This window comes from Phasianus colchicus, chromosome 5, assembly GCF_987193195.1.
Source record: "Phasianus colchicus chromosome 5, bPhaCol1.hap1.1, whole genome shotgun sequence".
Classification (NCBI taxonomy): Eukaryota; Metazoa; Chordata; class Aves; order Galliformes; family Phasianidae; genus Phasianus; species Phasianus colchicus.
This window is the reverse complement of record NC_143440.1, coordinates 13,906,829-13,933,017: the sequence shown is the minus strand read 5'-3', so window position 1 is coordinate 13,933,017 and position 26,189 is coordinate 13,906,829. Positions and strand designations below refer to the sequence as shown.

The 26,189-nt window shown below is 42.1% G+C and overlaps 1 protein-coding gene across 2 annotated transcripts in view; it reads right to left on the bottom strand.

The window, feature by feature from the left end:
• Positions 1-18,549, bottom strand: part of OSBPL5 (oxysterol binding protein like 5) — a 159,938-nt gene extending 141,389 nt beyond the window's left edge. Inside the window, exon 1 of one of the 2 annotated variants that reach the window (XM_090140564.1) lies at positions 18,411-18,549. In XM_090140564.1, coding sequence (XP_089996690.1) covers positions 18,411-18,425 — 15 coding nt within the window. In that variant the 5' untranslated portion in view covers positions 18,426-18,549. The remainder of the gene's footprint in view (positions 1-18,410) is intronic. The other variant, XM_090140565.1, reaches the window with a different exon arrangement.
• Positions 18,550-26,189: the final 7,640 nt, after the last annotated feature.

The following is a 26,189-nucleotide window of genomic DNA, read 5'->3' as shown; positions in this document are numbered from 1 at the left end:
AAGATAAAGGGTGAATGAATTGTCCTGATTACTGCAGACCAGTGACTTCTGGGCAAGGGTTATCTTCATTTTCTACACTGTTATCAACACTGAGGGATTGTAGACTGATCTGGCAACTAGAAGGACTCCCCATATCTTATAATAAGGCATTACTTACTAGACTGGAATAGCACAAAGCCAGCTAAATCCTCAGCAAAGCACCAGCCCTAGAAATTGAACAGAAAAATTGTTCCCTGGGCTTTGCTCAAGTCTTGGCTGCTTTACTGTGACTGCCAGCAAGAGGGCCTCTTCCCACTAACAGCACAATTGCAGGACAGGCATCGTAGAAACAGTTCTGTTAGGCAGAACTATCTGCTTTTACACTGGTCAGCCACAGCTCAGCTGATCTACAAGACCATGAAAACACTGGAGTTGTGAAAATCTGGTAAAATGCTTCAACACCTGAGTGCCATCAAAGCTCAAAGGCTTTGGGCTCCCCTTGTTACCCTGGGCCTTTGCATCAGAGGAGGTGTCTACATTCAGGAGAGATGAGCAGAATTCACCAAGATCAGGCAGGTTTCAAGTGCTCTATCATGTCAACTACGAAGCCTGAAGAAATCTAAAGATTTAAGGTTTGAAAGTGTCTCTTAATATCATTATTTTTCCAAAAGATATAACAACAGAGAAAGCAAAGTTAAGCAGAAGTTCAGTAATAGTAGCAGGAGTTCAGAAGTCGTAGCAGAACTGTTTTAAAAGCTACTGTGGGTCTCTGGAGACTGCTAAGGAAAGATGGATGGTGTACAGATTAGAGTTATTGGCACAGATCTTGGGACACCAGCATAGCTGTGGAAATCACCGTTGTCAAATTTTCAGAAATTCAAAAAGAAGATATTCTTTTAGTTCAGAGAAATGTGAAAAAGAAGAGGAAACAGGAAAAGGAATTTCACAAAATAACTGTCTTAATTTGTATACATCTGTGGGTTCTATTTTCCCCTTGCACAAACCCATGACAAAGCCATCTTCAACTGCGTATTCAAATACAGAATTAGCTTCAAGTAGAGGCTTAATTCTGACTGAAATCAAAATGAGTTTAATCACATTTCTGTATTTATGCCTAATCCACAAGTCTGCTAAGGTTCTTACAGCTACACTGTTCTGAAATAAGTGGAAAAAGACAACATCAGATACTTCAGCGTGAAAAAATTATTTTCTACTTCCAGTGAGCTGTGGGGACAAATGGTGTTATCTTTTACCAAGAAATTACGTTGCCCTGTGTTATGAGAAAGAGAATTTGTCTCCTCAGCCATTTCTTGCTTGGGTTCTCATCAGCTGACAATGTCTCTCAGGAGTCACAGGGCAAGATACAGCCCCAAATCCTTAGGGCAAAAGTTAAAATGCAGCCAATTTCACAAATGCAGCAGCTAATAATTGCTAAGAATTATTCAGGCTGACCAGAATTTCTTTGACTGTTATTACTGTAAAACATCAGAATGAACACCGAATGTCTAGATCCTAAATACCACAATTCAGCAAAACACTTAATACGTTCTTCTGTCTCACTGAAGTGGAGCTGAAATTAGACAACATTCCTTCATGAGGCAGTTTATGCCTTAACGTTGCTCATTTCTGTGAAGAACAACACACCAACTTCTAGAGCTTACAAGAACTAGAGCAACATCTAAGGAATCCACATTAAAGAAAGATGTATAAAAATTGTCTTTGAATATATATAAAAATATGTGTATTCAGAAATGTATATACATTCAAAGACAATTTTAATTCTTACATCTGCTACAATAATTCATGCCAACATCATGGATAGAAACAAAGAAAATCACTCAATGTTTAAATTGTCCTGTAAGTCAAGAACACATAAAAAGATCCCCTAGTTGTTCCAGATCATTTCCAGCAGAAGGCTGATAGAATCAGCACACCAGAAAGTTTCTTGGTAATGCAGTGTGATATATCCTCACCTTATTTTCCTTTCCTGTGCGATGATTCATCACTCTTCAGTCAAGAAGCCAACTTCCTATTTTCCAAACCAGAAAGTTTCCTTTCAACTTTCTTCAGGAAGAAGAAAACACACATCAAAACTCTTCCCATATTCACATGATTTTAGAAATGACATCAGCTTCACATGTCCAGCTGATGCTATGCTGGCTGAGGACCCATGATGAACACATTTTCTTCAAGTCCCATTCCACATGCCATTCCACATGTCCATCAATGCCATGCTCCAGGGGGGGCCTTCTTTTTGTCATCTGTTTGTGCTCCATTTATCATCAAAGAGCTGCTTGATGTGGATTACCTCAGTATAACTGCACAGATGAGATCCTCTGGAACTGCAATGCACTCAGCTGCTGCTGCATGCATCTACTGCAAGCTTCTGTGGGGTGCCCAGCACCTCTGGGACAGTACAGGCACATGCAGAACAGCTCTCTGAAAGGTTTCAATAAGTGCTAAGTAAAACTGCCTGCCGACTGCTGGCCTGCTTCCTCCTCCCAGGAGGAGAAATATGCTGTGCTTAACCTTTTCTGGATGCAGTACAGTCTAATCCAGTGCCCTGCAGAGAAGCAGAACAGAAACAAAAACAACTGGGCCAGAAACACTCCAGAAATTACTAGAATGGAACTTGGACAAAACTCCCATCCTTGAAGCTGGCACTGCATTGGATGACTTTGCTAGGAAGATTCTGGGGGTTAGAACTCACTCTGAGCCCAGGAATGATTTAGGAGAGTGGAAGAAAATGTCTCTTTTGGCTGCCAGCTTGGAGCTGGACTAAAGACTCATTCAGCATGGGGGCTGCTCAAGTGCTGGTAATGAAAGAGAGCAGTGCTTTCTATCTGATGAATTAAGGACGTTTTCTTTCTTTGCTAGATTTTTCTCTTGGTCACCAGACTTGCTGTGGGTGACAACCACAGCTCACTTTAGGCCAACTATATATAGCCATTTTGACTATCTCAGGTTTTGACTCTTGTCTGCAGGAAAACAAACTGAAACCAAACAACCACAGGGGAAAGTGCTACATTAGAACATTAATGCTTCAGACTTCTGTAGGAGGCTCATCTCACAGAAATTCCCTATACACTGAAACAGCCACACAGAGGGAACTCACACCTAAAGTCATCCAGAGTCAGGGCCCTGCTGGAAGGCTAAAAGGGAAGGTTTAGGAGATTTGTGAGCTTCATGTCAGCTTTAGGGCTGAACTGAATGTCGGAATACAGAGAGCTCTCTTTTTCCATACAGCTCTTTTTCCTCAGAAGGAGCTTTGTTTTGTTTTGTTTTGTTTTACAGAAGGAATATTGCAGACCCAAATACACTGACTAGCACAAATAGATGTCTAACTAAACATTAGACATCCTAAAATAAATAAATAAATAAAGGAGATCCCAGTGCTACCAATGATACAATTAGATGGCTGTCACATGGGGCAGATAACAACAGACACTTTCCAAGAATAAATCCTCATGCTTTCAAGAGAGATGTCTTTTTACCGGCTTAAAAGAAGCTTCAAGATAAATGAGTGCAGAGCAAATTAGTGGCGAACACAATGTAGTCACTTAATATTCTTGGTATTGATTCCTTTTCATTAGCTGGTAAGCACTTTATACTTCCACAGAGAGATTTTCCTCCTTCCTCAGGTAACTGATTATAACAAAAATACTCTTAAAGACTTTACCCCTTGGAGCTTACCTCTTGATGTATTTCCAGAACTATACTATGATGTATTTATTATCCAACAGAATTTTATAGAAACGTTAGTACTAAGAAGATAACTATTTTTACTGCAGGCTTGAAACAGCTTATTTACCTTTTACACTGCCCATTAAAATAGCAGAGGGGTTGAAACTAGATGATCATTGTGGTCCTTCTCAACCCAGACCATTCTATGATTCTATGATCTAAAAGAGTGGTAGAGAAAGCCAATACATTTGACAGAAAGATATTTGTTGTGCCAAGACTAACAACAAATTTGGGCACGTCAGTATGTGTCTTCAAGAGTTCTCTTCCTGCTGGTAGAAGTTGCACTGGAACAAAGCCTTTCTGAGTCATGGTGGCCATTTAGGAATGCTACAGGAGTTCTGAGGGCAGGGAGCTGTGTTTTATCCAGAATATGTCAAAATTGTGTTGCAGCACGTATCAGCAGCACAGCTTCTCTGTCAGCACAGCTGAAAACCAGGATTCATCAGCTACACTCAACATAGTTATGTATCTTCCCTGGCACTTGAGGTACCCTGTTCAGAGCAGGAAATCTCTGTTTTCTGTTGCTCTCACAGCAAGTGGTTTAAACACACAGAAATAAGCACAAAGTTCAGAAACAGAAATCATCCAAGAAATGAAGGAAATACAAAATGCCTGAAAAGACAAAATCTGTTCCAATGTCTTCAAAATGGCATGCAAGGCTCAAGGAGCATGACTCCCACTGGCACCAGGGAGAGTCACATCACCACAGTGCAGTCTTAGAGACAAATGCATCTGAGATGTGTTTTCACTTAGCTTTAAACCAGCACTACTTTGCAAGACCTTATAACCTACTGGGACTATTGAGGAGGAAGCACACAAAATAATGAGGAGAAAAATACTTGAGTAATGATGGCAATTCATAAGGGAAAGGTAAACATCTTCAACAGTGCTGTTTGCACGTAATGCCTGGAATATTGGCCATGATCAAGGTGATCTTTAAGGTAATGAATGCTATCAGACCTGGGCTATTCAGTTATATTATTTGGTCTGCAACAAATGGATCTTAAGGCTTTTTTTTTTTTTTTTTTTTTCAGAGGGTCATCTGATTTCACATCTCCATAAGAAACAAAATGGTTAAATTAGAAGGGCAGCACTCAGAACCTGCTCTGATTGCCCTTGTTTTATTAGCAAGAGTCTAGACAACACTGCCTGCCACCTTCTTACACAGACCAGCTAGAAGGAACCAGGTGTATCACCCGACTTCATATTTCACTTGAAAACCAGCCTCGTCATGCTAAAGTACTCTTCACCATCATGAGAACAATTACAGAAAGGAAATGAAGCTGACCTCTCCCATAATGTCTTGAGAAAAGATTTCTGAAATTCATTCTTATCCCAGTGCTGACCTACAGGCACAGCAGAATTCAACCTCGGTGCTGTAATGTGGGAAGAGTTGAGGACTGCCCAAGTATTTCTGATGGAGTCATTTTCTCCCTATTCTCCAGCATATCTGCTAGAGAACCTTCTTCTCATAGCCACTTCTTCAAACCTAAATGAGGGAAAGCACCCAAAAAAATCATGAATAAAACCTATTTGACAGAGTCCTCTCTTTTGTGAGAAGCTGATGCATCAGCTGCAATTACTATTACTAGTAATAGTAATTACTATCGGAATTACTATGAATCTCAACCACCCATTCTTGTGCTTCCTCAATACTCTGCACAGCCATGAAGTGCACACTGTCTTCCCACGGTGGAGATTGTAATCTTCCTTATTTTAGTATGTAAACTGTGACAGTACCAAATATAATGTAATATTCTCAGTGTCAGGGTAGAGGGTTACAAGCTTGAAAGATGAAGCTAAAGGTACATTGTTCTTTAAAGCTGTGGTGAAAAGAAGCTATAAATCAAGCTACAAAAATTAGTGCCTCTGGGCATGTCCAGAAAGAACTGAAGAGTGGGTTATCTTTTGTCTGACAGAAGAGAAAAAGGGCTCTTTTGCTCAGATTTAAAACTCAACTCCATTTCTTCAAAACTGCTTAGGATTTATCTATATTGGTATAAATCTCAAAGTCACTGGAAGTCATTTCAGTAGAATAACTCCTGCGTTAGCACTTGATGATTCAGATCAGTGAGCTTATCAGAGTTTTTGAAGAAACAAACATCTTACATAGACTTGAATTTGAGTATCTTGCCCTTACCTGGGACCAAAATCAAGTTATAACAGTGGTGTGTTCCCTCTACAGACCTACCAGGAAACTACAAGACAAAAAAAAAGACAGCATGTGAGAGCTGATGTTTGACATTCTTAGACCAGGAGTCAAGCTGACAAGCAAAACTCAGGCAGGAAGTGTTAAAACTACATCTTTGTGCCTACAAAGGCTTTTGTAACCCTATTCTCCAGTAATCAGTAACCTACTTCTCAGCTTCTGGGTGAACAAACATCCTCATGTTAATAAAAGAAATTATCTCTAAGGAATTTTCAACCAGTGGAAAAAAATCTAAAGTACAGTAGCAATTCTGGGTGCAAAAACCAGGAACGGTTGCCTTAATTTGGAATACAACTGGCCCCTCTTCTGCGAGACATTCATTACAACAAGACAAAATACCAAGGTACTTAAAGTCCTCCTTGACTACAAACACAACACAGCTAAGGCTGTACATAGCAGGGCTCCCAACCTGCAGAAGCCTGCCCAGCCCCTATGTCTGATGCCTTTTGCAAGGGGCACTGACACTGTGTGCACTGGCACTGTGAGGCAGCTCCCCACAAAGCGGAGCCCAGTCCCAGTCCTGCATCTGTTCATGCATTTGGGAAAGCAGCAGGAAGGCTGTGAGCTAGAAACCCTGGATCCAACTCTACTCTCAGCAGCCCTTATGAGCTACACTCTTGAAATTACTAGTAACCAGCAAATACATTCATCTCGACAAACGACAGCCTGCTATCTTTAAAGCTGTTTCTGGAGACTGCAATGAACAAACTTATGGAAGAGAAGCAAGAGAAGCTATTGACAGAAAACAGGTGAAATCCCTTGCAGGGAAACTCCTTCAGTTTTTCTTGTGGATTCTAAATCCACATAAATCCTGGCTTTATTAAAATTCATGCTTGCTTATGTTTAACTCTGCTAATGTAAGTAGGAAAGACTTCTTGGCATAGGGTCCTCAGTTCTTCAAGCATCACTGAACTCTGAAACTTAATATCATACTTAATTCTTAAAGGAGATTATGAAATATTAGGGAAAAAATATTTGTTGTTTCATGCCAGAATAAATGAAGGTCACATTAACCCACTATGAGGAACTAACTTGTTTTTAAATACACTCGTGTCAAAACGAGGATACAGACACAGGAGTAAATGCATCAAGAGAATAATAATAATGTACTTCTAATACTGAAACTCTATAAATTATGTATAATTTATGTTTATAAGACCGGAAAAGATCATTGTGATCACAGTCTGGCTTCACTGCATGGAACAGGGCAAAAGATGTCACTGAACTCACTCATATATGCATATTTTATATTTGGCAGAATATTTGTCATCTTGACACAGTAATTCTGAGTGGTGAAGAACCTACAACAAACACTGGTAAGTTGCTCCAGTAGTTAATCACCCTCTTTCATATAAGGATTATGTTTATCTTCTTATCCTCTTCCACCAGTCCTGACTGCCAGCCAGCAGAGCTCCTGACATGTCATCTTTCATAAGAGTGGGCAGTGCTGGTCAGAGACAGTGGGGTTAGGTCAAGTGCAAATAGCAGCACACCCTTCAGATACTGCTCCCCTCCTAAATGAAATAGTCTCACTGCAAGGTAGAATACAGGTTTAGAGCTGAACCAAGGTGGTTATGCTGCTTCTGTCACCCAGAAAAAAACATGGAGCAGCAGTTTGGGAATCCTTACACAGCACTCTCTCATACTGCCAACATCCACTGTGTTCAGGGCTGTGGCCAGGCAGTGTAAGGAGGGAGCTCCTGGCACACTGGTAGCCACTATTTGTAGCACAAAGACATGGCTGCAAACACACACAGACTTTGCTTTCTGCCCCCACCTTCAGACAAGCCAGACAGCCCTGGCCCAGCAACCATCTTCTGTTCCGTGCCACCTCTGACCCACGACATCTGCTGCCAGTGTCAGCAGTGCTTATGCAGCTTCCTTCCAGGTCAGTGCTCTGGCTCTAAAAGCACATGGTAGTCCTGGAAACCACAAAGGTAATTTCCCCCCCAGAAAACCTTGACACTGTTTAAAAGAGCTGCTTTTAGCATCCACTGCTGGCAACCCAACTCTCAGCTGAAAGAAAAGAGAGCAGATCCTTTCACTTTCCAATTCCTGCCACACATTTGCAGTAACAGTAACAGTAAAAGCTCAGATATCCTCCTCATCAACCTTTAAGAACATTACAGCAGTGACTGGAAGAAGTATTTTCTTCCATTTCTGCTGACTGCTGAACATGGGCTTTAAGCTCATCCTCACTGCTGCCCCCAGAAGACTCTTGTAATGAAATCTAAAGGAGAGACAGATCTGGTTAGGTTACAGTTTGATTGCTGCCCTGAATCTACTTAGACACACCAGAACTCCTAATGAAGATATATATATATATATATATATTTAGTAGATTAGAACAGCAGGTGTGCTTCCAGATGCACATATTTAGAGGAATATCTCTGTTGAGCCATTCAAGGAGAGAACTTCCAATTGCTCATGAAGGTCTGAACAGCCACTGCACAACCCATCCAGCTGATTCCTGTGCACACAAAACTGCTGTCAGCCTCTCTCCACAAGGGTGCCGTTCTCCATTCCACTCCTGAGATTCAGGGGATGTTGCCAGCTGATGAGGCTGGGCCAAAACTCAGTGAGGGACTCTCACTGAAGATGCATAAACATGTCTCTGATCATTTCTGCTGTGGCAATGGTCTGATAAAGCAGTGAGGTTTTCTCTTCTCCAGTGACTGTCAAGCCAGAAATGCCTTATTTCAGAGAAAGTTAATGAACCTGGCAAACCACATCCTGCTACATCATGAGGGGCAAGGGAACAGAAAATCCTTGCTGGAAAAGTGAAGGGCATCACAGCAGAAAGCTACAATGTACTGTGAGTGGTTTTTTGTTTTGTTTTGTTTTGTTTGTTTGTTTGTTTTAAATGGGGGACACAGGGCCAACGTTGGACGGGCTCACCTATGCCTTCCACTGTATGCAACAGTCTCTCTCATCTCCAGACTGGTAAAATATTCTATGCAATTTGCCCTTGATCAGACTGTCCTTCACATCTTCTTGGAGCAGCAGGCTAATATCTGATTGGCGATGCTTCCTTTCCCAGCTGGAAATGGCTGCCAAGATATACAGAGTATACATATAGAGTGTATCTTTCACATTTGTTAATAGTGGATATGGAAATGAGGAGAAAATATGGATTTTTATGTATGAAAATGCCTTCTGTTTCTTATGAGAAGGCAACAAGCAATTCATATTTAATGTTAGGTCATTTCCATTACAAAGTTGTATTTTATTCTAATGTGATCTTGTGCAAGAAAAATTGGTTGCAGTTCCAAATTGCCTGCTTTTCTGCTGCAGCAAAGTGGTTACCTGATTTTTCTGCCTCTGGCCAGGGGTGACAACCATACCAAGTTATGCTGGCCATACTGGCCATATGCTGGCTCCTTCTCTGCCACTGACCTGAGAAGCACTGCAACTTTCTACAAGGACATTGAGTTATGGAGAAGAAAACACATGAAGACCCCATCTGTACACTGCCATGGTCCTACAAGAAGCCAGATGGTTCCACATCTATGTCAAAAGAGCTCTGAACCACCTACCTTCTCTGTGTGAAACTCATCTCAAAATGAACGTTCTGATTCATGAACCCATTGACTGATTTTCAGCTGTTCTTTCTGGGGGAACCTTTTGGGGCTTTCCATTTTGCGTAAGGATTGCAAAAGCCTCAATTTTATGGAAACTGGGCTAAAGATTTATAAGTGTATTAAGTGTCATAGACTAAGTTTAGAGTCTGCAGGCATGGAAATGTAAACCAGTTTGCTGCCTTTTTTGAGCAATGTAGTAAATGCACACAGTAAAAGAAATGGCAGGTCTTTCAACAGTGTGACTGAACCTGACTCTCACTGCAAGCTTGTGAAAATCCCTTTCTCATCTAGACTTCAAACTTCTTATGAGGTCTCTAGGATGCAGGAATTAACAAAGTTTAGGCTTAGCATCATAAGAGATGTTGAGCACAGCATCATCAGAAAAACCGAAGAACTCTTAAACACCAATTGTCTCATTCTATAATCATTAATTTCATTATTACAGCTTGGGTTGTCTCCTTAGGAAAAAAAAAACAGTGGCAGGTGAACTCAAGAGAAACAGCAGAAAATGCTCTCAGTATGAGTCTATTGCACTTAGACTGATTTTTTTTTTTTTTTTGTTACCATGCTGGTAGGATTTCCAGTGTCACAAAGGCATTTGGACCACTCGTAACTTCATCAAAATGAATGCTCTTACAAGGTGGATAAGTACAATGTACTGTAAAGTTGCAAACAGGACCTGTGCTTTTAAGAATAAAGAATGTGCTACGTAGCAGCCAGCTGACCTACATTCATAGCTGAAGACGTACAGCTGACCCACAGGGAGTTGTATCTAACCTACAAACACAGAAGGAGCCCTCGTGAAATGGACTGTGTCTTTCAAAATGATAAACTGAGCAGAAGCAGCAGCATGGGGACTGATTTTTTCTGCAACTGTATGTAAGAAGCAAACTAGATTAATACTCCAGGAGAAAACACAACTCAGAGTAACCCCTGCATTCCCAAAATGCCACGCTCTGGGTAAGCAGACTCAAACCAAGATGTGGGAGCGTTCCCAGCCTGGGTGTCAGCAGTAAATGGCATAGCAGCCTGGGCTGAGCTCAACAGGCCAAGAGAGACCTGGGGACTTGATGTAAGCAGGAATGCTGCAGTGTCAGTGCTGCTGTGCTTTCACTTGTGCCTACATAGGTAGCATCACCCTGCCACAAACACAGCTTTGCCGCATAAGGCGTAGCAATAAGCAGGGGAGGAGAGAGGAAGCAAAACTTCCCCATGCCCAGGGAAGCACACCTGATGACTGAGGCATGAGGATTCACGTGCACTTGGGACCGAAGGCTTTAGCCCCACCAGACAAAGTAGATCTGTTATGATGGCTGCAGCGCTGCTTCACGCTGTACGACGATGTCCCTGTTGGCATAAATCGGGTTTTAGAAAAACAGGCTCCCAGTTAATTTGCAGAGTTCTGCCCCAAATACGCTGACTGTTTTTGAACAGAGCCTTCCTTGTCCCTCTGTGGAGTGCATGGTCATGTGACAGCTGAAGAGAATGGGAGGAATTACTGCTACAGTGAAAAAGATGCAAAACAAAAAATTGAAGTTACTGCAAAATAAAAATGCGTACTCTAAATTTGCCTATTAAAAATAAACCGTCTTAATTAAGCCACTTTGCCCATAGTTAAATTACTTCTCACCAATGTTTCATCCTGACAAGCGTGAGTGACAGTTCTATACTTTGCAGTTTCACAAAACAAAATCAGAGCAAGGAAAGTAGCTCTGCTATCCTCAGTAAATGTATGCAAATAACCACAGCGGGAAACTGCCATTAATAAAGTGCAGCTAGAAAGAGATCTCCTAGATTACTCAGAGTTACTTCTTTTTTTCTTTTATACTTCTCTTTTAGAATTCCAACCATCATTTTTGCAAACTTCAAACAGGCAAGGCCAGCTGGTATGTTCCATGGCATTCAGGTAAAGCCTGAAGCACCAACACAAACGTTCCTGTTCCTGGCATGGATTCTAGGAGAAGGAAAAATGCATCTTTTCTTTCCAGAGACAAATGCTTTTTTCCTCCATGCTTAGTTTCAAATGTGATCATTTATTATAGAGGTCAAAGCATTTATCCATTATTGTCTCTCCTATTCTTCTCAATTCAACAAGTCACTTCCAGATTTTTGTCCTCAGAGGCAACCTTTCAGTGAATCAGCAATGCTAGATGGCCAAAGTTAGGCTCTTTATTTTATTTTAGATAAACAAAGAGCTTTCTATTCATTCTAGGAAGATAGACAGGAAAAGTATTTCAAAGCTGATTACGGGATTCAACACTGCAAGCTCCTATATAAATCACTTGTAAAAGTTCAGAAATCAGCAGCTTTAGGGTACTTTAAAAGTTTTACCCTGACCTTAAACTCCAGTGATGTACAAGAACCTGAGATAAACACCCATTTCACACAGCCCAGAACAGACTGTCCAACATCATTTTTGCTAGCTGCATTTAAGAAATTTGCCATCTGCTCTAAAGGCAGAGATAATGACCAACACATATTCCAGATGGCAAACTGCACATTCCCTATAATCCGTGCCAACCAGCTGGATTTATAGAATCATAGAATCATTAAGGTTGAAGAAGATCTTTAAGATCATGCAGTCCAACTATCTACCCATCTCCACCATGCCCACTAAACCACATCCCTCAGTATCACATCTACATGGTTCTTGAACACCCCCTCAAAGAGACATGACTCTACCACCTCACTGGGCAGCCCGTTCCAACATCTGACCCCTCCTTTAGAGAAGACATTCCTCCTCACATCCAACCTGAATCTCCCATGCCACAACTCAAGGGCACTCGCTCTGCAATATTATCACAGCGGTCAAGAGGGACCTCAAGAGATCATTGAGTCCAATCCCTCTGCCAAACCAGGCACCCTTCAACATGTCACACAGATGGGTGCCCACATAGATCTTGAATATCTCCATAGGAGGAGACTCCACAACCTCTCTGGGCAGCCTGATCCAGCACTCCATCACCCTTACTGTAAATAAGTTCTTCCACATGTTAATACAGAGCAACCTATGTTCAAGCTTTAGGCCATTACTCCTTGTGATTTATTTTTAATTGTAATTATGACATACTACAGGGAAACCAAAAGAATAAGTATTTAATACCTCCATAGTCTAGTCCAAAAATTAAAGGTATACAACAGTTGATAGAACGTTTGTTCAAAATTCTTTCTAAAACATCAGCTGAAAGGAGAATTCAGTTATGTTAGAAAAGCTTTTTGTATATTAGTACAAGCGTATTGACTAAAAGACAACAACACCCCTTGTTTTCACAGTGCTTTAAGTGCCTTATAATTCAAGTTCCATGAAGTAGCAACTCAAGTGATCGCGGAATCTTTTCTTTTTCTCCTCCCTTCAGTTACAAGCCTGGAGAATGATTTCTTCATCTTCATGCCTTGCACTAATATTCCATGTGAGATTTTATTCTGTCCTAGATTCCCACAGAATGCCATACCTTAATGATTTCTTCATCAGAGGGGCAATACCCATATAGACACACTTAGCTGACAACATTCCATCTCATACATATAGAAATGCACCATCTGCCTGAAGTTTTAAGCTATCATCTGGAGGGCTGACAGTGCTGCACCAGGTTATGAGTGATCATAGGATCCTACTGATGAATTTTTCCCAAAGTGAGATCAGTAAGGTTCCATCCTCTCCCCGCATGCTTCCTTCCTGAAGTTCCTTGCGTCTAAAAGGACCACGTGAAAATTGCGAGGGAGAAAACCTTATGATTCCCTCTTTTGTTCAGGGAAACAGAAGCATGCATACACACAAGCTTTGTAAGCAAAGAACATTACGGAGAAGATATGAGCCATAAATAATTAGTATCATTTTTCTATTACAAACACACCAGAAAGGCTCCATACACTGGCTACTCACCCTATGTGAGCTATGTCATCAGGATGGGAGCTGCTCTGGAGAGATCCTATCATCCATCCTTCTGCTGGGACAGTGGGTGTAGAAATCACGGGGACTGAGTTATCACCTAGTTCCTATTTTCTCTCCATTGGCAATGCTCAGAAGATAACCAGTAAGAAACTTCAGCCAACTGTGCTTTCTGAGATGATATTTCCATGGAGATGTTCCTGAGTGTCTCCAGCTGGTGTGTTAGCTACGGATTTGTTTGTTTCCTCAAAGGTACAGCAAATACTCTGATTTAAAGAAAACAGACAGACTTTGCTGAGGTGTGCAGAGGGGAGGTTTGGCTGTTGGGGTTTTTGTGGTGTATATTTCTCACAAACAAAGAAATTCTAATTTTACTTTGCTTTTCACTCTAAATAGAGTTCTCTTCTCTGGTTATTTTTTAATCAATCTTCACATGCAAGACATTCTGGAATCCAGCTTGCACACCACGGAAAAGCCATCTTCACGTGTTCTGTGAAAGAATTATATTTTCTGATGGGCAAAAATCCTTCATGGAACACGAGGGAGTTGCTGGCTCTGCTGCTGTGATGTGTGTAACACACAACAGAACTTCAGACTGCAGAAGTCTGCTATTTTCTCCTGATAGCACCCTTTTTCTCCCTCAAAATATTTCACTGGCCAAAAACCTTGGATTCAATTTTATGTTCTGTATTCCCTGAAAAGAAGTGCTTAACTGTTGCAGAAGTTGCAAAGCATGTGATCAAAATATGCCATATGGGCCATTTCTTAACAGTGAATAATGAATGCACCATTTGTTGGGCCATAATTAAAACTGAAGAATAGTTTTCAATCCCATTGTTGATCTGGCTATTTGTACCAAAGAATAAACAGATTCTTGCCTTATTACTCCTAGCACAAATTCACAGCTCATCAATTCTGTGAATGGATATTGGTAGTAAATATTCCGTGTTATGGCTCAGTAATGTACTGATGTCTATGTAGGCACGTTGCCTACCAGCTTCCTACTTGCACACATGTCAACAGGATCATGTTTACAGACATATAGAGAAATACAGATCACATCCAAACTAATGCAAAACCAAGATAAAAATATAATCACTGCAGTCAGTTTACATGTCTTTCTGCATTTCAAGTGCTTTAAGATATGACTGTAATTTGCAAGTCCATATTCTACACTAGCATATCATAAAAGCATTGCACAACAGTGTATTTTAAACTGTCAAAATACAAATCACTGTATCCCTATTTTTTTTCCACTCACACCTTAATTTAAGAACAACACAGCATTCCCAAAGAAATGCTTTCTTAAAAGCCCGAGAATCAGATCCATTTCTACAGAATTGCCAAATATAACCACTAACATAAATCACAAGACATATGATATTTTAGTTGTCTCCTTCTGAGATTTTTTTGTATTTCTCCATTTCCTTCCCCCCTCCATTTCTCAAGCCCCAAATGCTAGAAATATCCCCATTTTTCATCTACCCTAACAAAAAATAGAGCTCAGGATCCCAACACATTTACAAAGCCATTGGGATGCTGAGCGCTGCATCAGATGACTGAGAGCAGACTGCCAACACTGTTGTGAGTCTGACTGCAGCCATGGCCTTGAAGAGACCAAGACAGGCCACACTGATGCCTCTTACCCAAATCACCTGCTGTCCTGCAAGGCTCCCAGTCACCCTTGCAGCCCAGGGACTCCTCAACGAGGCCATCAGCATGGCACAAGGCACACTCCTCAGGTAACAATCCCACAGGTTTTTGAGTGAGACCAAGTCTTCCTTTGGCTTGACAGTGCAAGAAGCAGCCAGCATTTTAACTGTTGTAGCATCTAGACTTATTCCAGAAATAAACACGCAGCCCAAAGGTAGGAGTAATATGGAAACAAAATAACTGTGAAGACTTAAGTTGTGTCAAGCTTTGTGGTAAAGCTACATTGGTTGTATTCAGGTGTTTCTAAGTTAAACCTAAACCTAATACTAGGATTCACATCTTCATGCACAGCTTCCTCCCATTTTCCTTCATTTTTAGTATTGTAATCACAGCGTGGAACTTCACAGATTAATTTCCAACACTAATACTCCTCCTGAAGGACAAATAGGAGCCTAGTGAAAGCATCCTCTATCTTTTGGCACATTCAGGACTCCATGAGACCAGACTCCAGCTGACTTGAGCTAGCACTGGCAGAAGTCCTGCTTTGACTAGGGTTCTCCCTGAGCCATAGGGTACTTTTGGCCAACATCTCCTTGATTCTATGACTTTCTCCTCTCCATTGAGACTGTTTCTTATTTCTACAGAAACACACAGAATCAAAATTAAATACTCAAAATGGACTCCGGTCTTTCTTCCCTTGTTTTTTAAAGCTCCTTTAGAAACTTTAAAAATACAGCCATGCATGAAACTCGTAGTTAAGAAATACTTCTTGCCCTTCCAGACAAGGTAGTAGTGGATGTTCAGCATGATCTTTCATTAAAAGGTCATTCTTTAAAGGACTTTTATGTCTTAGAATCATAGCATGGCTCAGGTTGGAAGGGATCTTAAAGACCATTCAGCTCCAACCTCCTGCCACAGGCAGGGTTGCTCCCCACCAGCTCAGGCTGCCCAGGACTCCATCCAACCTGGCCTTGAGCACCTTCAGGGATGGGATACCACAGCTTTTCTGGGCAGCCTGGGCCTCACTGTCCTCCAAGTAAAGGATTTCCATCTAACAACTAACACTGACTTAAACCCAAATAAACTTCTCAGAACAAGTTTTCCAGTTGCCTGGAGAATATCTGATCCTCACTAAACACAGCCACAGTACATATAACCACTACTCTCACTTAATTACACCACTACAGTGTTTCCAGTGATTCAGAGCCTTAACAGAGAGAAAAAGATACTTGAAGGCATCATTGCCAGTTTCCAGCAGCATTTAGGACAATCTGCACAGATGCAAAAATTGGTCTTCTGTCCCACTAAAACACAAGTCGAATACTCGTATAGGTTGCACTGTGATAAACATGCTCACAACATTTTAGAAATTATGCACATAGACCAGGGGTACAAGTCAGTAGTGTCAACAGAATGTTTTTCACATGTATTAAACTTTAAACCTTAACCTGAAACAAGTCTTAATTGAAACTCTGCGACAGAGCTACAGAAAATCACAAACATCTGTAAAACTGCACGTGACTGTTCTACAGTTATTGCCATACTTTCACACAATGGCAGTGCCTGTGATTTCTAGAAAGGAGCAAATCCAGTGAATTTAAATGTCAGCTTCACATGGATCCCTCAAAATCCTAAGGCATTAAGAGGAGGAAAAGGAGTAGTGCAGAAACACAGGAGCAAGTGAAAAAATAATTTAGACTACTTATGGTGCCAATGAAACAAATGTTTAGAAGACACTGCACCAAAGTTCGTCAATACTACCTTGCACAACTGCACCAAAGTTATACTATAATGTGTTTGCCTCATCCATTCTCAATAAGTTCCTATTTCATTCTCATAACTGCAAATAGTAATAGAGATATGCAGTTTCCTCTATTGCAGTCCGTGTTGACATAGAAGGGTTCAAAAAGGTTATTCCCTAATAACCTTGTGAAACACACCTGGTAATTCAACCAACACCTGGGGCTTCCCCTCCTCTCCACATGCCCACAATGGAGAGATTCTTCCTTACAACTACAGTTACAAATAGATGCACATTCCTCCTCCTCTTGCAAAACTTAGCCCTCCTATTCCAACCTCTTCCCATAGCTCTCAAAGCATACAACAACAGTCTTAGAAACCAAGCCAACTATTTCTGGCACCTGAGGGAACCCACTGCACCCCAGGCCAGCAAGGTACTGCAGAGCTATTGCAGCCAAGGTAAGTCATGAAGCCACACTGGTTCACTCATGTCCCTCAGTAAGAAAAGCATCATTAATATCAACAAAAGTGAACTAAGCATACTCAAGAGAACAGAAAATTCAAGTTCAGGAAGCATTTAGAAATGCTTAACATATAGCTTTACTCAGCGTAATATTTTGTCTTAGCCTTCAGGATGTTGTATTGTCCCTGCATTATGCTCTGCAGGGATCTGTTCATAGAAAACAGTGCCACCAAATTTCTCCCTCACCTCTCCCACACTAAGAGTGATGGAACATTAGACAAAGGCATTTTGAACAAGTACAGTGGGAAAAGGTTTCTTTCCAAAGCTGTCAAGAAGTCAAAGCTTTCAACCCCATGCTGGCTTTTAAGAGCTGCTAGAGTGAAACTTCAAACATGTAGTATGATTTCTGAAGCAGCAGGTATGTTGCATTCTCAGGATTAGCTACATCTTTAAATATTACAGAGCTGCTGCAGTCCAGAAAGCTGCATTCCTTCAACCTGTTCTAGTGCTGCAGGTCAACCATCAGTCCCTTAAGTAGCAATAGTTTTGGAGGCTGTTCCAGAAATGCTCATCTGGAGAGCAGTTTTCAATTGATGCAGGTGCAATGCAGTATCCTGCCACTTTGAGCACAAACACTTTTGGGCTTCACTAGATCTGCCCTATTTTTTTTTTTTTTTTCTGTTGCAAAGCATAACTTGCAAAACAATCCATAGCATCAAACTTCACAGAAGTCACCCTTTAAAAAAAGGGCAAGGTTGATCAGCAATTTTCAGAAGACTTGAGGAAACATTACCAAGCAGTTCTGGTTTTTTGAGTTTCTAGCAAAGAAGTAAAGCTAGTAAGAAAGAAAATATCTTAAAATTAGCGTCTTGCAGCTGTATTTTGTTCTCTCATAGCAGAAAGCTTAAATGGATGACTTGCAGCACAGGAAATAATCACAGGAGGAGACAAATGCAGCGTTTCAACTTAAATCATTGCAACAGTTAATTGAGCATTTTGTGACGGCGAGCAATTTAACCAAGTACATTTTCACATAATTAAGCAGCAAACGAGACACAGTCCACAGGACCTGCACATCTAATTGTCAGCAATCGCATTCCGAAGCACTTCACACACATATATATACGTGTATATCCGTCTCCCCACACTTACCGTGCAGCAAGGCATGGGTGTCACGTTGGTCTCGAAACAATAGCTTTACAGCCTAAGGCAGAGCAACCTTCCTCTCACTCTCATCTCGGGCAAGTCAGTGTTTCTGGAAGGTGGCCAGGCAAGATCAGATTCATCAGCCAATAAAATTGTCTAAAGCTGCTGTTACACAGGAGACTGTTCCTCCGGCTGCAGGCTCAGGAGCAGCCAATAAAGAAAACCAGCATCAGAGTGCGGGTGAGCATTTTGCCCCATACTAAGGGTCTGCTCTCCAAAAATCCAACCTTGCTCTGCTTGTGCTGCTGTACACTGTCATCCTGAATGAAAAACAACTTGCACTTGACTTGCCTGGCTAAAATAGATGCACAGCTATTCGGAACGCTGACAAGGGGAAAGAAATCAGTCAGTTGAGCAGGTGCCTCGTGAGCTGGGCAGCAGTACAGTGACATCAAGAGAAGTGAATTCGTGCTCCTAGCAGGGGTGCCATGTCAGACCTAGCTATGTGAGGGAGGTGGGAGTTGCTGCTCAAATTGCCTAGCATTTACTTGAGAACAGCAATACTCATGGTGGGCAGTGTGGAGACCACTGAAACATCACCTCTGTTCTGTATTCCAGAGCTGGACTTGTCATGCAGGCAGTGCAAGCTGTTCTGCCTCATCCTGGGCTTCATGGCCATTTAGAGGAGCCCTTGATCTCACCCTGCCAGCCTGTGGCAGCAGCAAAATCCCAGCATGCAACAAAGAGTAGTGGAGGCAGTCTTTCAAGCTGGCTGACACCCAGGGACATCCAGGGAACCTTGGCCTTCCTTTTCCTGGGAAAAACAAAAATGTCAGCCTTAGTAACACTAGCTGAGCTGGAGTGAATCCTAACAATGATAAGGCATTCATTGCGTGACAGCAGGTCTAAATTAACACTGGGATAAAAAACAGGCCTTTACACTGCCAGTTTGAAAATGTGCGTTTCAGCAGTAGATGAAGCCTTTTGCTATGAAATCCTGGTGGAGAAAAATCACTGCTGGTCTTTGCGCTTTGGTGTACCCCCACGCTGGCATTAACCTTTGCTTACATCTTTGAGGTAAAAACAATCTGAGCTTTTTTCCAGATAATTTTTGCATCGAGGTGTTCCACCTCCTAAGCTGCCTCACTATCCGATCTGAGGGCAGCCCAGGCCTGTGCTCCTGGTGACATTTATTCCAGCCTACTGACACAAGTGAAAAGCACGCACCATCTCACCTTCACTAGTAACTTCATATTCCCTCACCTGTGTTTGTGAGAGGACAAAGCTGTCAGGAGAGCCAACAGCCCCTTGCAAGGTTAAGACTTCACAAAAAGCTGTACCACATCTGGAAATGGGAGGGGTTTCTTAATGAAAAAGCACATGGTAAGGAAAAATGGGTTATGCTAGAATAGGGACAGTGGGGCTGTCATGAACAATAACCACTCTTCCCTTTCATGGACTGGTGTCTTTAATCTCCTGTTTTGATATGGACATGTCTCATTTACGTGAGGCAGTGCTACTGATGCTCTCTTTACATGCCAGTAGCACAGCCTCTTGGGAAACCACAACCCAGAGCTGTTACCCCAAAGCTCTGAATGCCAAGTTACACAGAGAGAGATGGAAAAAAATCTCTTTAAGAGCCACATGCTAAGAACAGGAGGCAACCAGGCATAGCCTAACTGCATCCAACAGCCTGGACTTTGTACTCTCATCTTGGAAAGCTGCATGTGCAAGCATTCACAGTCTGGGTTCTCCTTTGATGTAAACAGGCATAGACCCACTCAAATTCACAGTGAATTCTTCCAGCAGGGGACTGGATGCTATCTTTGGAAAACATCGGGTTTCATTTTGAGCCACTGTAGTGCACATTGCCCATTTGATGGACACTCCCCCTGAAGGCAATTACTTGCTGGGTGCTCCCTCAAAGTGGTCTCAGTGCCACCAAAGTGGCTGCAGAGAGAGCTGCTAACACACAGGACGTTGCTTATCATTCATCATATGCTTTAACTTTTAGATGCAGTACCAGGGAGTATTTTCTAAGCTTCTTTCTATACATATTTGAGGTGTGTTTGGCTCTAATTAATTTGGAACAGGGCAGGGAGTTCAGCAATTTTCCTCTTCTCTCTCACATCCCTGTGTCCCACTTTACTTTTAAAGCAGTAAGGCCCATCTAGATCAAGGCACCAGGAGACAGAGAAAGAAGAGACTAACTGAATTAGAGAGCTGACAGGGCATTTCATCACCACAATCATACACTCAGAGCTTTTCAGAATTCATAACAGAAGTGGCCATGCAAATCCATAATTCATTGCTATGGCTGAAAGGGAAAAAACCTTACCAAAAAAGAAAAGAAGAAAGCAGAACCTGCTGAATCTGCACACTGAGCAGTTTCCACAGCATGCTTACACTTCACCTGGGACCGTGTGAAGTAGGGCATTTACTGCAAGGAAAGTTACACTACTTGCTATTCTTACTATTAGGAAAGCCCAGCGGTGTGCAGGAAGCCTGTGACACCTGAAGGAATGGAAGCATGTCTTTGCAGTTAGAGCTAAAACTACATCGTGCTTCTCCAACTGCGAGATCAAAAGTTGCTTCACTCTTCCATCTCCTTTCTGGCACCTGGATATGCAGCTGTATCCGTGTGTCCCCAAAGATGGGGTTGTGCAGTCTTGGCCTTTAGCAGCAGTCTCAGGTTCATGCATATTTTATGGACCCAGCATGTTAATATTTTTACATATATGAATGTATATATACGTATAAATATGTGAAATCTCAACTTTTAGGGAGAGCTTCCTGATTTTTGAGGGACAGCTATTATTTACTCAACACTTCACATCTACTTTGAGCACAAGTGATTGCAAGGTAGTGTCATTTCCCATAGATTTATCCTTTCAAGCAAGGAATGATTACAGTGTGAACACAGAGGAAAAGAAAATAGTGAAACAGAAGGGAACTCAGACTACTTTTCCTACATCAATCAATTTTAAGCTGTCATCTCCAGGAACATGAAGAAATCCAAGCACAATCTTAAGCAAAGAACTGCAGTACGTGCCAGAACACAAGCAGTCCTAGCTCCTAACCTGCAGGGAAAACTATTTCCCTATGTGCTGTTTACACCTGTGAGAAGCAAGGCAGCACCAGGCTCTTCTTCAGAGGGAAAGGCCCAGCGTAGAGGAGCCAAGATTGATGGGCAGCTGACTCAATCAGCCCTCATGCAAAAAGGAGAGGAAAGGCTCCATTCTTGGTCCCTGGTGGCATCACACAATCCTAATTCAGGTGCAGGCCTTGATGAGCAAGAAGGATGATGCCAGCTGTGCTGAAGTGTATAATGACAAATACACAGTTTGCCCTCTAAGAAGGAAAAAGGGATTTTAAGCTACTCACAATGAAAAAAATTTATGTAGCTCAGAACTCACTTTGATTCAGATGAAGCAACTTTGCAAACCTAATACTGAATCTTTTGGCCTTTAGTGTTATTGACAGGAAAATTGAATTCAAACAGGCCTGCTAAGTTCTCATTTCCATGCACACTCACATCCTTATATCAGTTTGACACTGCAGTATAGCATCGATGCCCTCTTGTTGGCGTCCTCATTACCATCTGTAACGAATGTAACATCTTAAAGCATACATAATTTATGTTGTAATAGCAAATGCAGTTTGGAAGGAAGTTATTTGGGGAAACTGGGATCAGGAAAGGCTAGAGTGAGTCAACACGGGCCTCTCGGTTTCCATGGAAGTACGAGCAATGCTCTATCTGCCTTATCTGCAATCAAACCACAGCCCAAGCAGGCAGCCAGCTCTAAGCATGGGAATACTGCATCAGATTATCAAACAGGACAGCCCAGTGCTAGGCAAGGAGGCATAGTGTGCTGGCCTGGGCTGCAGCAGGAACCAAATCTATTTTCCAGCTTGGCTGCTGACTTCTGTCCTGCCTTAGGCAAAACCCCCAACTGCAATGGGGAGGAAATCTGCATGAATAAACGAGAAAACTTAAACAGCTGTTCTGGCATAAATACTTTGTCATCTCCCATTTTGTACTGGTTGAAATGAGCCGTTCTCCACTGCATTTGGACTAATTTATCATGCATTATTTATGTCACTGTCTCCCTATTGAAACACCCATAAATAAACCCCCTCTACCCTCACCCCCTTCCTCTTCCACTTGCACAAGGACCAAACAATGCATCAGATGCATCAGCTCCAGCCCAGCAGCGTGAGCTCAACCTGCTGCTGTTTGACAAGCTGTAAGCTTTGCACTCATTCTCTTCTTTTGGCCTTATGTTGTCTCTCTGCTATTTATGGGCGATTTTAAAATCTCTACCTCACCTTGAGTTCCCTCAGGCTAGCAGGTCCTGCAGCAATGCTCATCCACTGTTCTCAGGCACTCTTGTACGTAACCCCGTGCAATATTTAGCTACGTACCCTTGCTAAATACAACCCAATACGAAGCAAAGTCCTCTGGAGTGTGCATGTTAAACATTTAGCTGTCCTCAGCAAGGTCAGTAATGCCTGCTTTAAGTCCCCTCTGTGCCCCACAGGACCACATGTGAGGACCACAAAGCCTGTCAGAAGAAAATACGGCCCGGTTCTCCTGCATCAATGGCCCCCAGCTTTCAAGTCCATGAGCAGAGTTGAACTGAAGAAAAGTAAGAAAATTGTTACTGGTTTCTATAATTTAAATACCAGATAGCAATGGGATTTCAGCTCCCATTTCAGCCAAAATCAGCTTTTTGTATTAGAACAACAATATTCTCCTTTTAGTAGCATTCACGCTCTATAGTGTAGAAGAGGCATAAAAACTGTTGGCCCAACTCCCTCGGCCTGTGCTGTACTACAATTTCAGTTAGCATGAAGATGCCTAGACGCAGAAGCGTAGATGCATAAAAGCATCACCAGCAAATGCATCAAAGCACAGTGTGCTTTTCTAACTTCTAAGGCTTCTCCTCCAGCTCGCATAGCATTACTCAGCTGATCTCGTAATTTCCTACATGCAAAAATTGAGCTCTTTGTTCTGAAGGCCCGCAGCTTTCATCTGCTGCCAAAGGGGAATCCATCTGGGTGCCTCGATTTCCTCTCTCTGCGGGGAGCCCTCCCTGCAGCTACATTCAGCATGCCCACCTGTCAGTGCTCTACTAAGCACGGGGAGGGTAAGGGGCAACAGGCATCCCCAGTCTGTGGCCAGGGCTGGGCTTTCAGCCCTGCAGTGATGCCCAACCTTGCGGGCAGCTGCAAGGGCCCTTCCTGACAACAGGATGGGTGCCCTCGTGCAGGGCTCGGCCCATTTTAAGGAGGGATTTTCCTGTCTGTTGCAGCCCTGTTGTATCTCATTTCCAGTGCTGTGTCTGCCCTTGGCATGGAGGGCCTTAGGCTGTTCCAGGGGACCAGTCCATGCCAGGAAGACATGAGCTGCCCTGCCAGCAAATTTGCGAGGCTGGCAAGGCATCACAGACGCAGCTCTGGCAACCTCAACTCCTTGGCCCAACTTCTCCATTGCTTTTACATGGAAACAACCAGATCAAAAAGTCAGGCACACCCTCAAATGGCTGTTTCACCCCAGAGTCTCCTGCCCTTCCAGCCTAGCCACTCTCATGCCTGCTGCCTGGGACCTTACACAGCTCTTGCTCCCACCTTATGTTTCAGTCTAATCCTTGAGGTTATTTATTGCTGTAATTAGTTGATTGATTCCCCATATGGAAACAGCAAGTCATCCTAAGACTTTCACTTCAAAGGACTTTTATCAGATCTGTCACCAATAATTAAACCATCTCCAATCAAGCAGACTGCTTTTGATCAAGAATATGCAGCTTCCTCCCGTCGGTGGGCCAGGGAAAGCCATGGTTTGATCTCAGTGCTGGCAGATGTCCTAGTGAACAAGAGAAGCTCACTGTTATGCTTAGCAGCTTCTGCCTTTCAGATACAGGAAATAATCACTATTAGCTTGTAAGGATTTTCCATACACACTAGCAAAGTTAGAAGGCCACTGTCAGTTTTGAGTACAGTGTCTTCCCTATGCAGACTGCTGAGAGACCTGGTACTAACCTCACCTTACTGCTGGCCTGCTGGGTTTTTTTGTACAATCCCAGGCTATTAAAATGTTATATTATCCACGACGGAATTATTTAACTGTGTGAAAATACTTTATTACTTCCCTTTTCTCATGTGATACAAGAAGAAAAGACACAACAGCCTCCCTTCTTCAAACATTTGCAGTGTACATCTGCAGCAAACCATCCCATTTGTTTCCATCACAGTTCCTTAGTTCCAGCACAGCAAAAACATGCTCTCCTTCCCCCAACCCATGGGAAAGCAATTCAGCACCATAATGCAGCTGCTGGCAAAGGCATCAGTTCATTTTGTCCATCCTCTTTGTAATATTTTAATGGTAATTGTGGTTGGTTTTGGTTTTTTTCCCCCCACAATGAAGAAATTGATCATTCAGACTTCAAACAACCCACATCCCTCCCTCCCCCAATTTTATACTCATTCTATATATTTAGTTGGAAAGGAACTACTTGTGAATATTTTGCAAAGGCACCTCTGAAACTGTTCTAAGTTTTTTGTGTCGGTTTTTTTTTTTTTTTAATCTTAAAATAGTCCAGAAAATAGTAAGCAACTGAAAATGCTGCATTGGTCATGGCCATCACATATTATCTTGTGTTCCACTCAGCTACCAGTTATACTCATCCAGCCACACTGCTGAATGTAAAATCTCACCAGAGAGCCCTTCCCTCTTTGGAGGCCCTGTCACCAGCCCAGAAAACACTCAGTTGATTCTCAAAAATCCATCCAGCCTTTTCCAATGTAAACTGAACAGACAAATCTTTCAAAGCCATAATGTTTGATAAGTGAGAGAACAATCCAGAGCTGCATAGGTGTGTATTGTAGAGAGAGCAGCCTCTGCAGACTGGGATGCTTGTTGTGTTTTCACACTGATTCCAACTTTACCTAGCAAAAGCACTTACAACATATGTATCATTTTATGCAATAAACTGGGACTGTTGTGTTTCACACACAATGAATTGCCCATATTCTATAGAATAACGCTCCCATGTGTTTATCCTAACATCATTCAAAGCCAATGTCTTCCAAAGAGTCTTAAGTTTCTGGTTTGGAAGCAACAATGTGCCATCCTCAAACGAATGTATAAAACTTCACCCTATGCAGTTAGAATAACATCCTAATATAATTAAGAGAATGCTGTCTTGCATGTGCTGACCTATTTCTACACCAAAATCGATGTATTGGAGAGCTATCAGTGTTACTGCATCTTGTGTTCAGTTGTAGACAACAACTCAGGCTATTTATATGGATATTGCTGACTGGCATCTGTGTATTTTCAAATTCCCTGGTCTATGACACACCACTTCTTAGCTTTGTGTTTAGTTTTGCTGCAAAAAAAGCCTCACACTCAGCTTGCCAAGCCTATGTGCAAGCCATTTGTTTTGGATATGCCTCTGTTCCCACCCTGATACACAAGAGGAGGGAGCAGGGATAACATGTCCCACATATATGCCTACACTCAGTTATAGCTGTATTTATAAAAAAAATACAAAAATCTGTCAGTAGAATTTTGCACTGACATCCCATTGTGTTTGAGGCTGGAGGTGGAAGTTGAAGTAGCTCAGCAGATGTGACCAGGTGCTGTAAAAGATTCATTTAAAGACACCCTGAGGAGCTATGTAAGAAAAGGCACGGGAGAATCACAGTGAGTGTTACACACATAAACAGATTCATTAACTGAAATAGCCTTTTAACTGTTATCCATGTTTAGCATTATAAGCA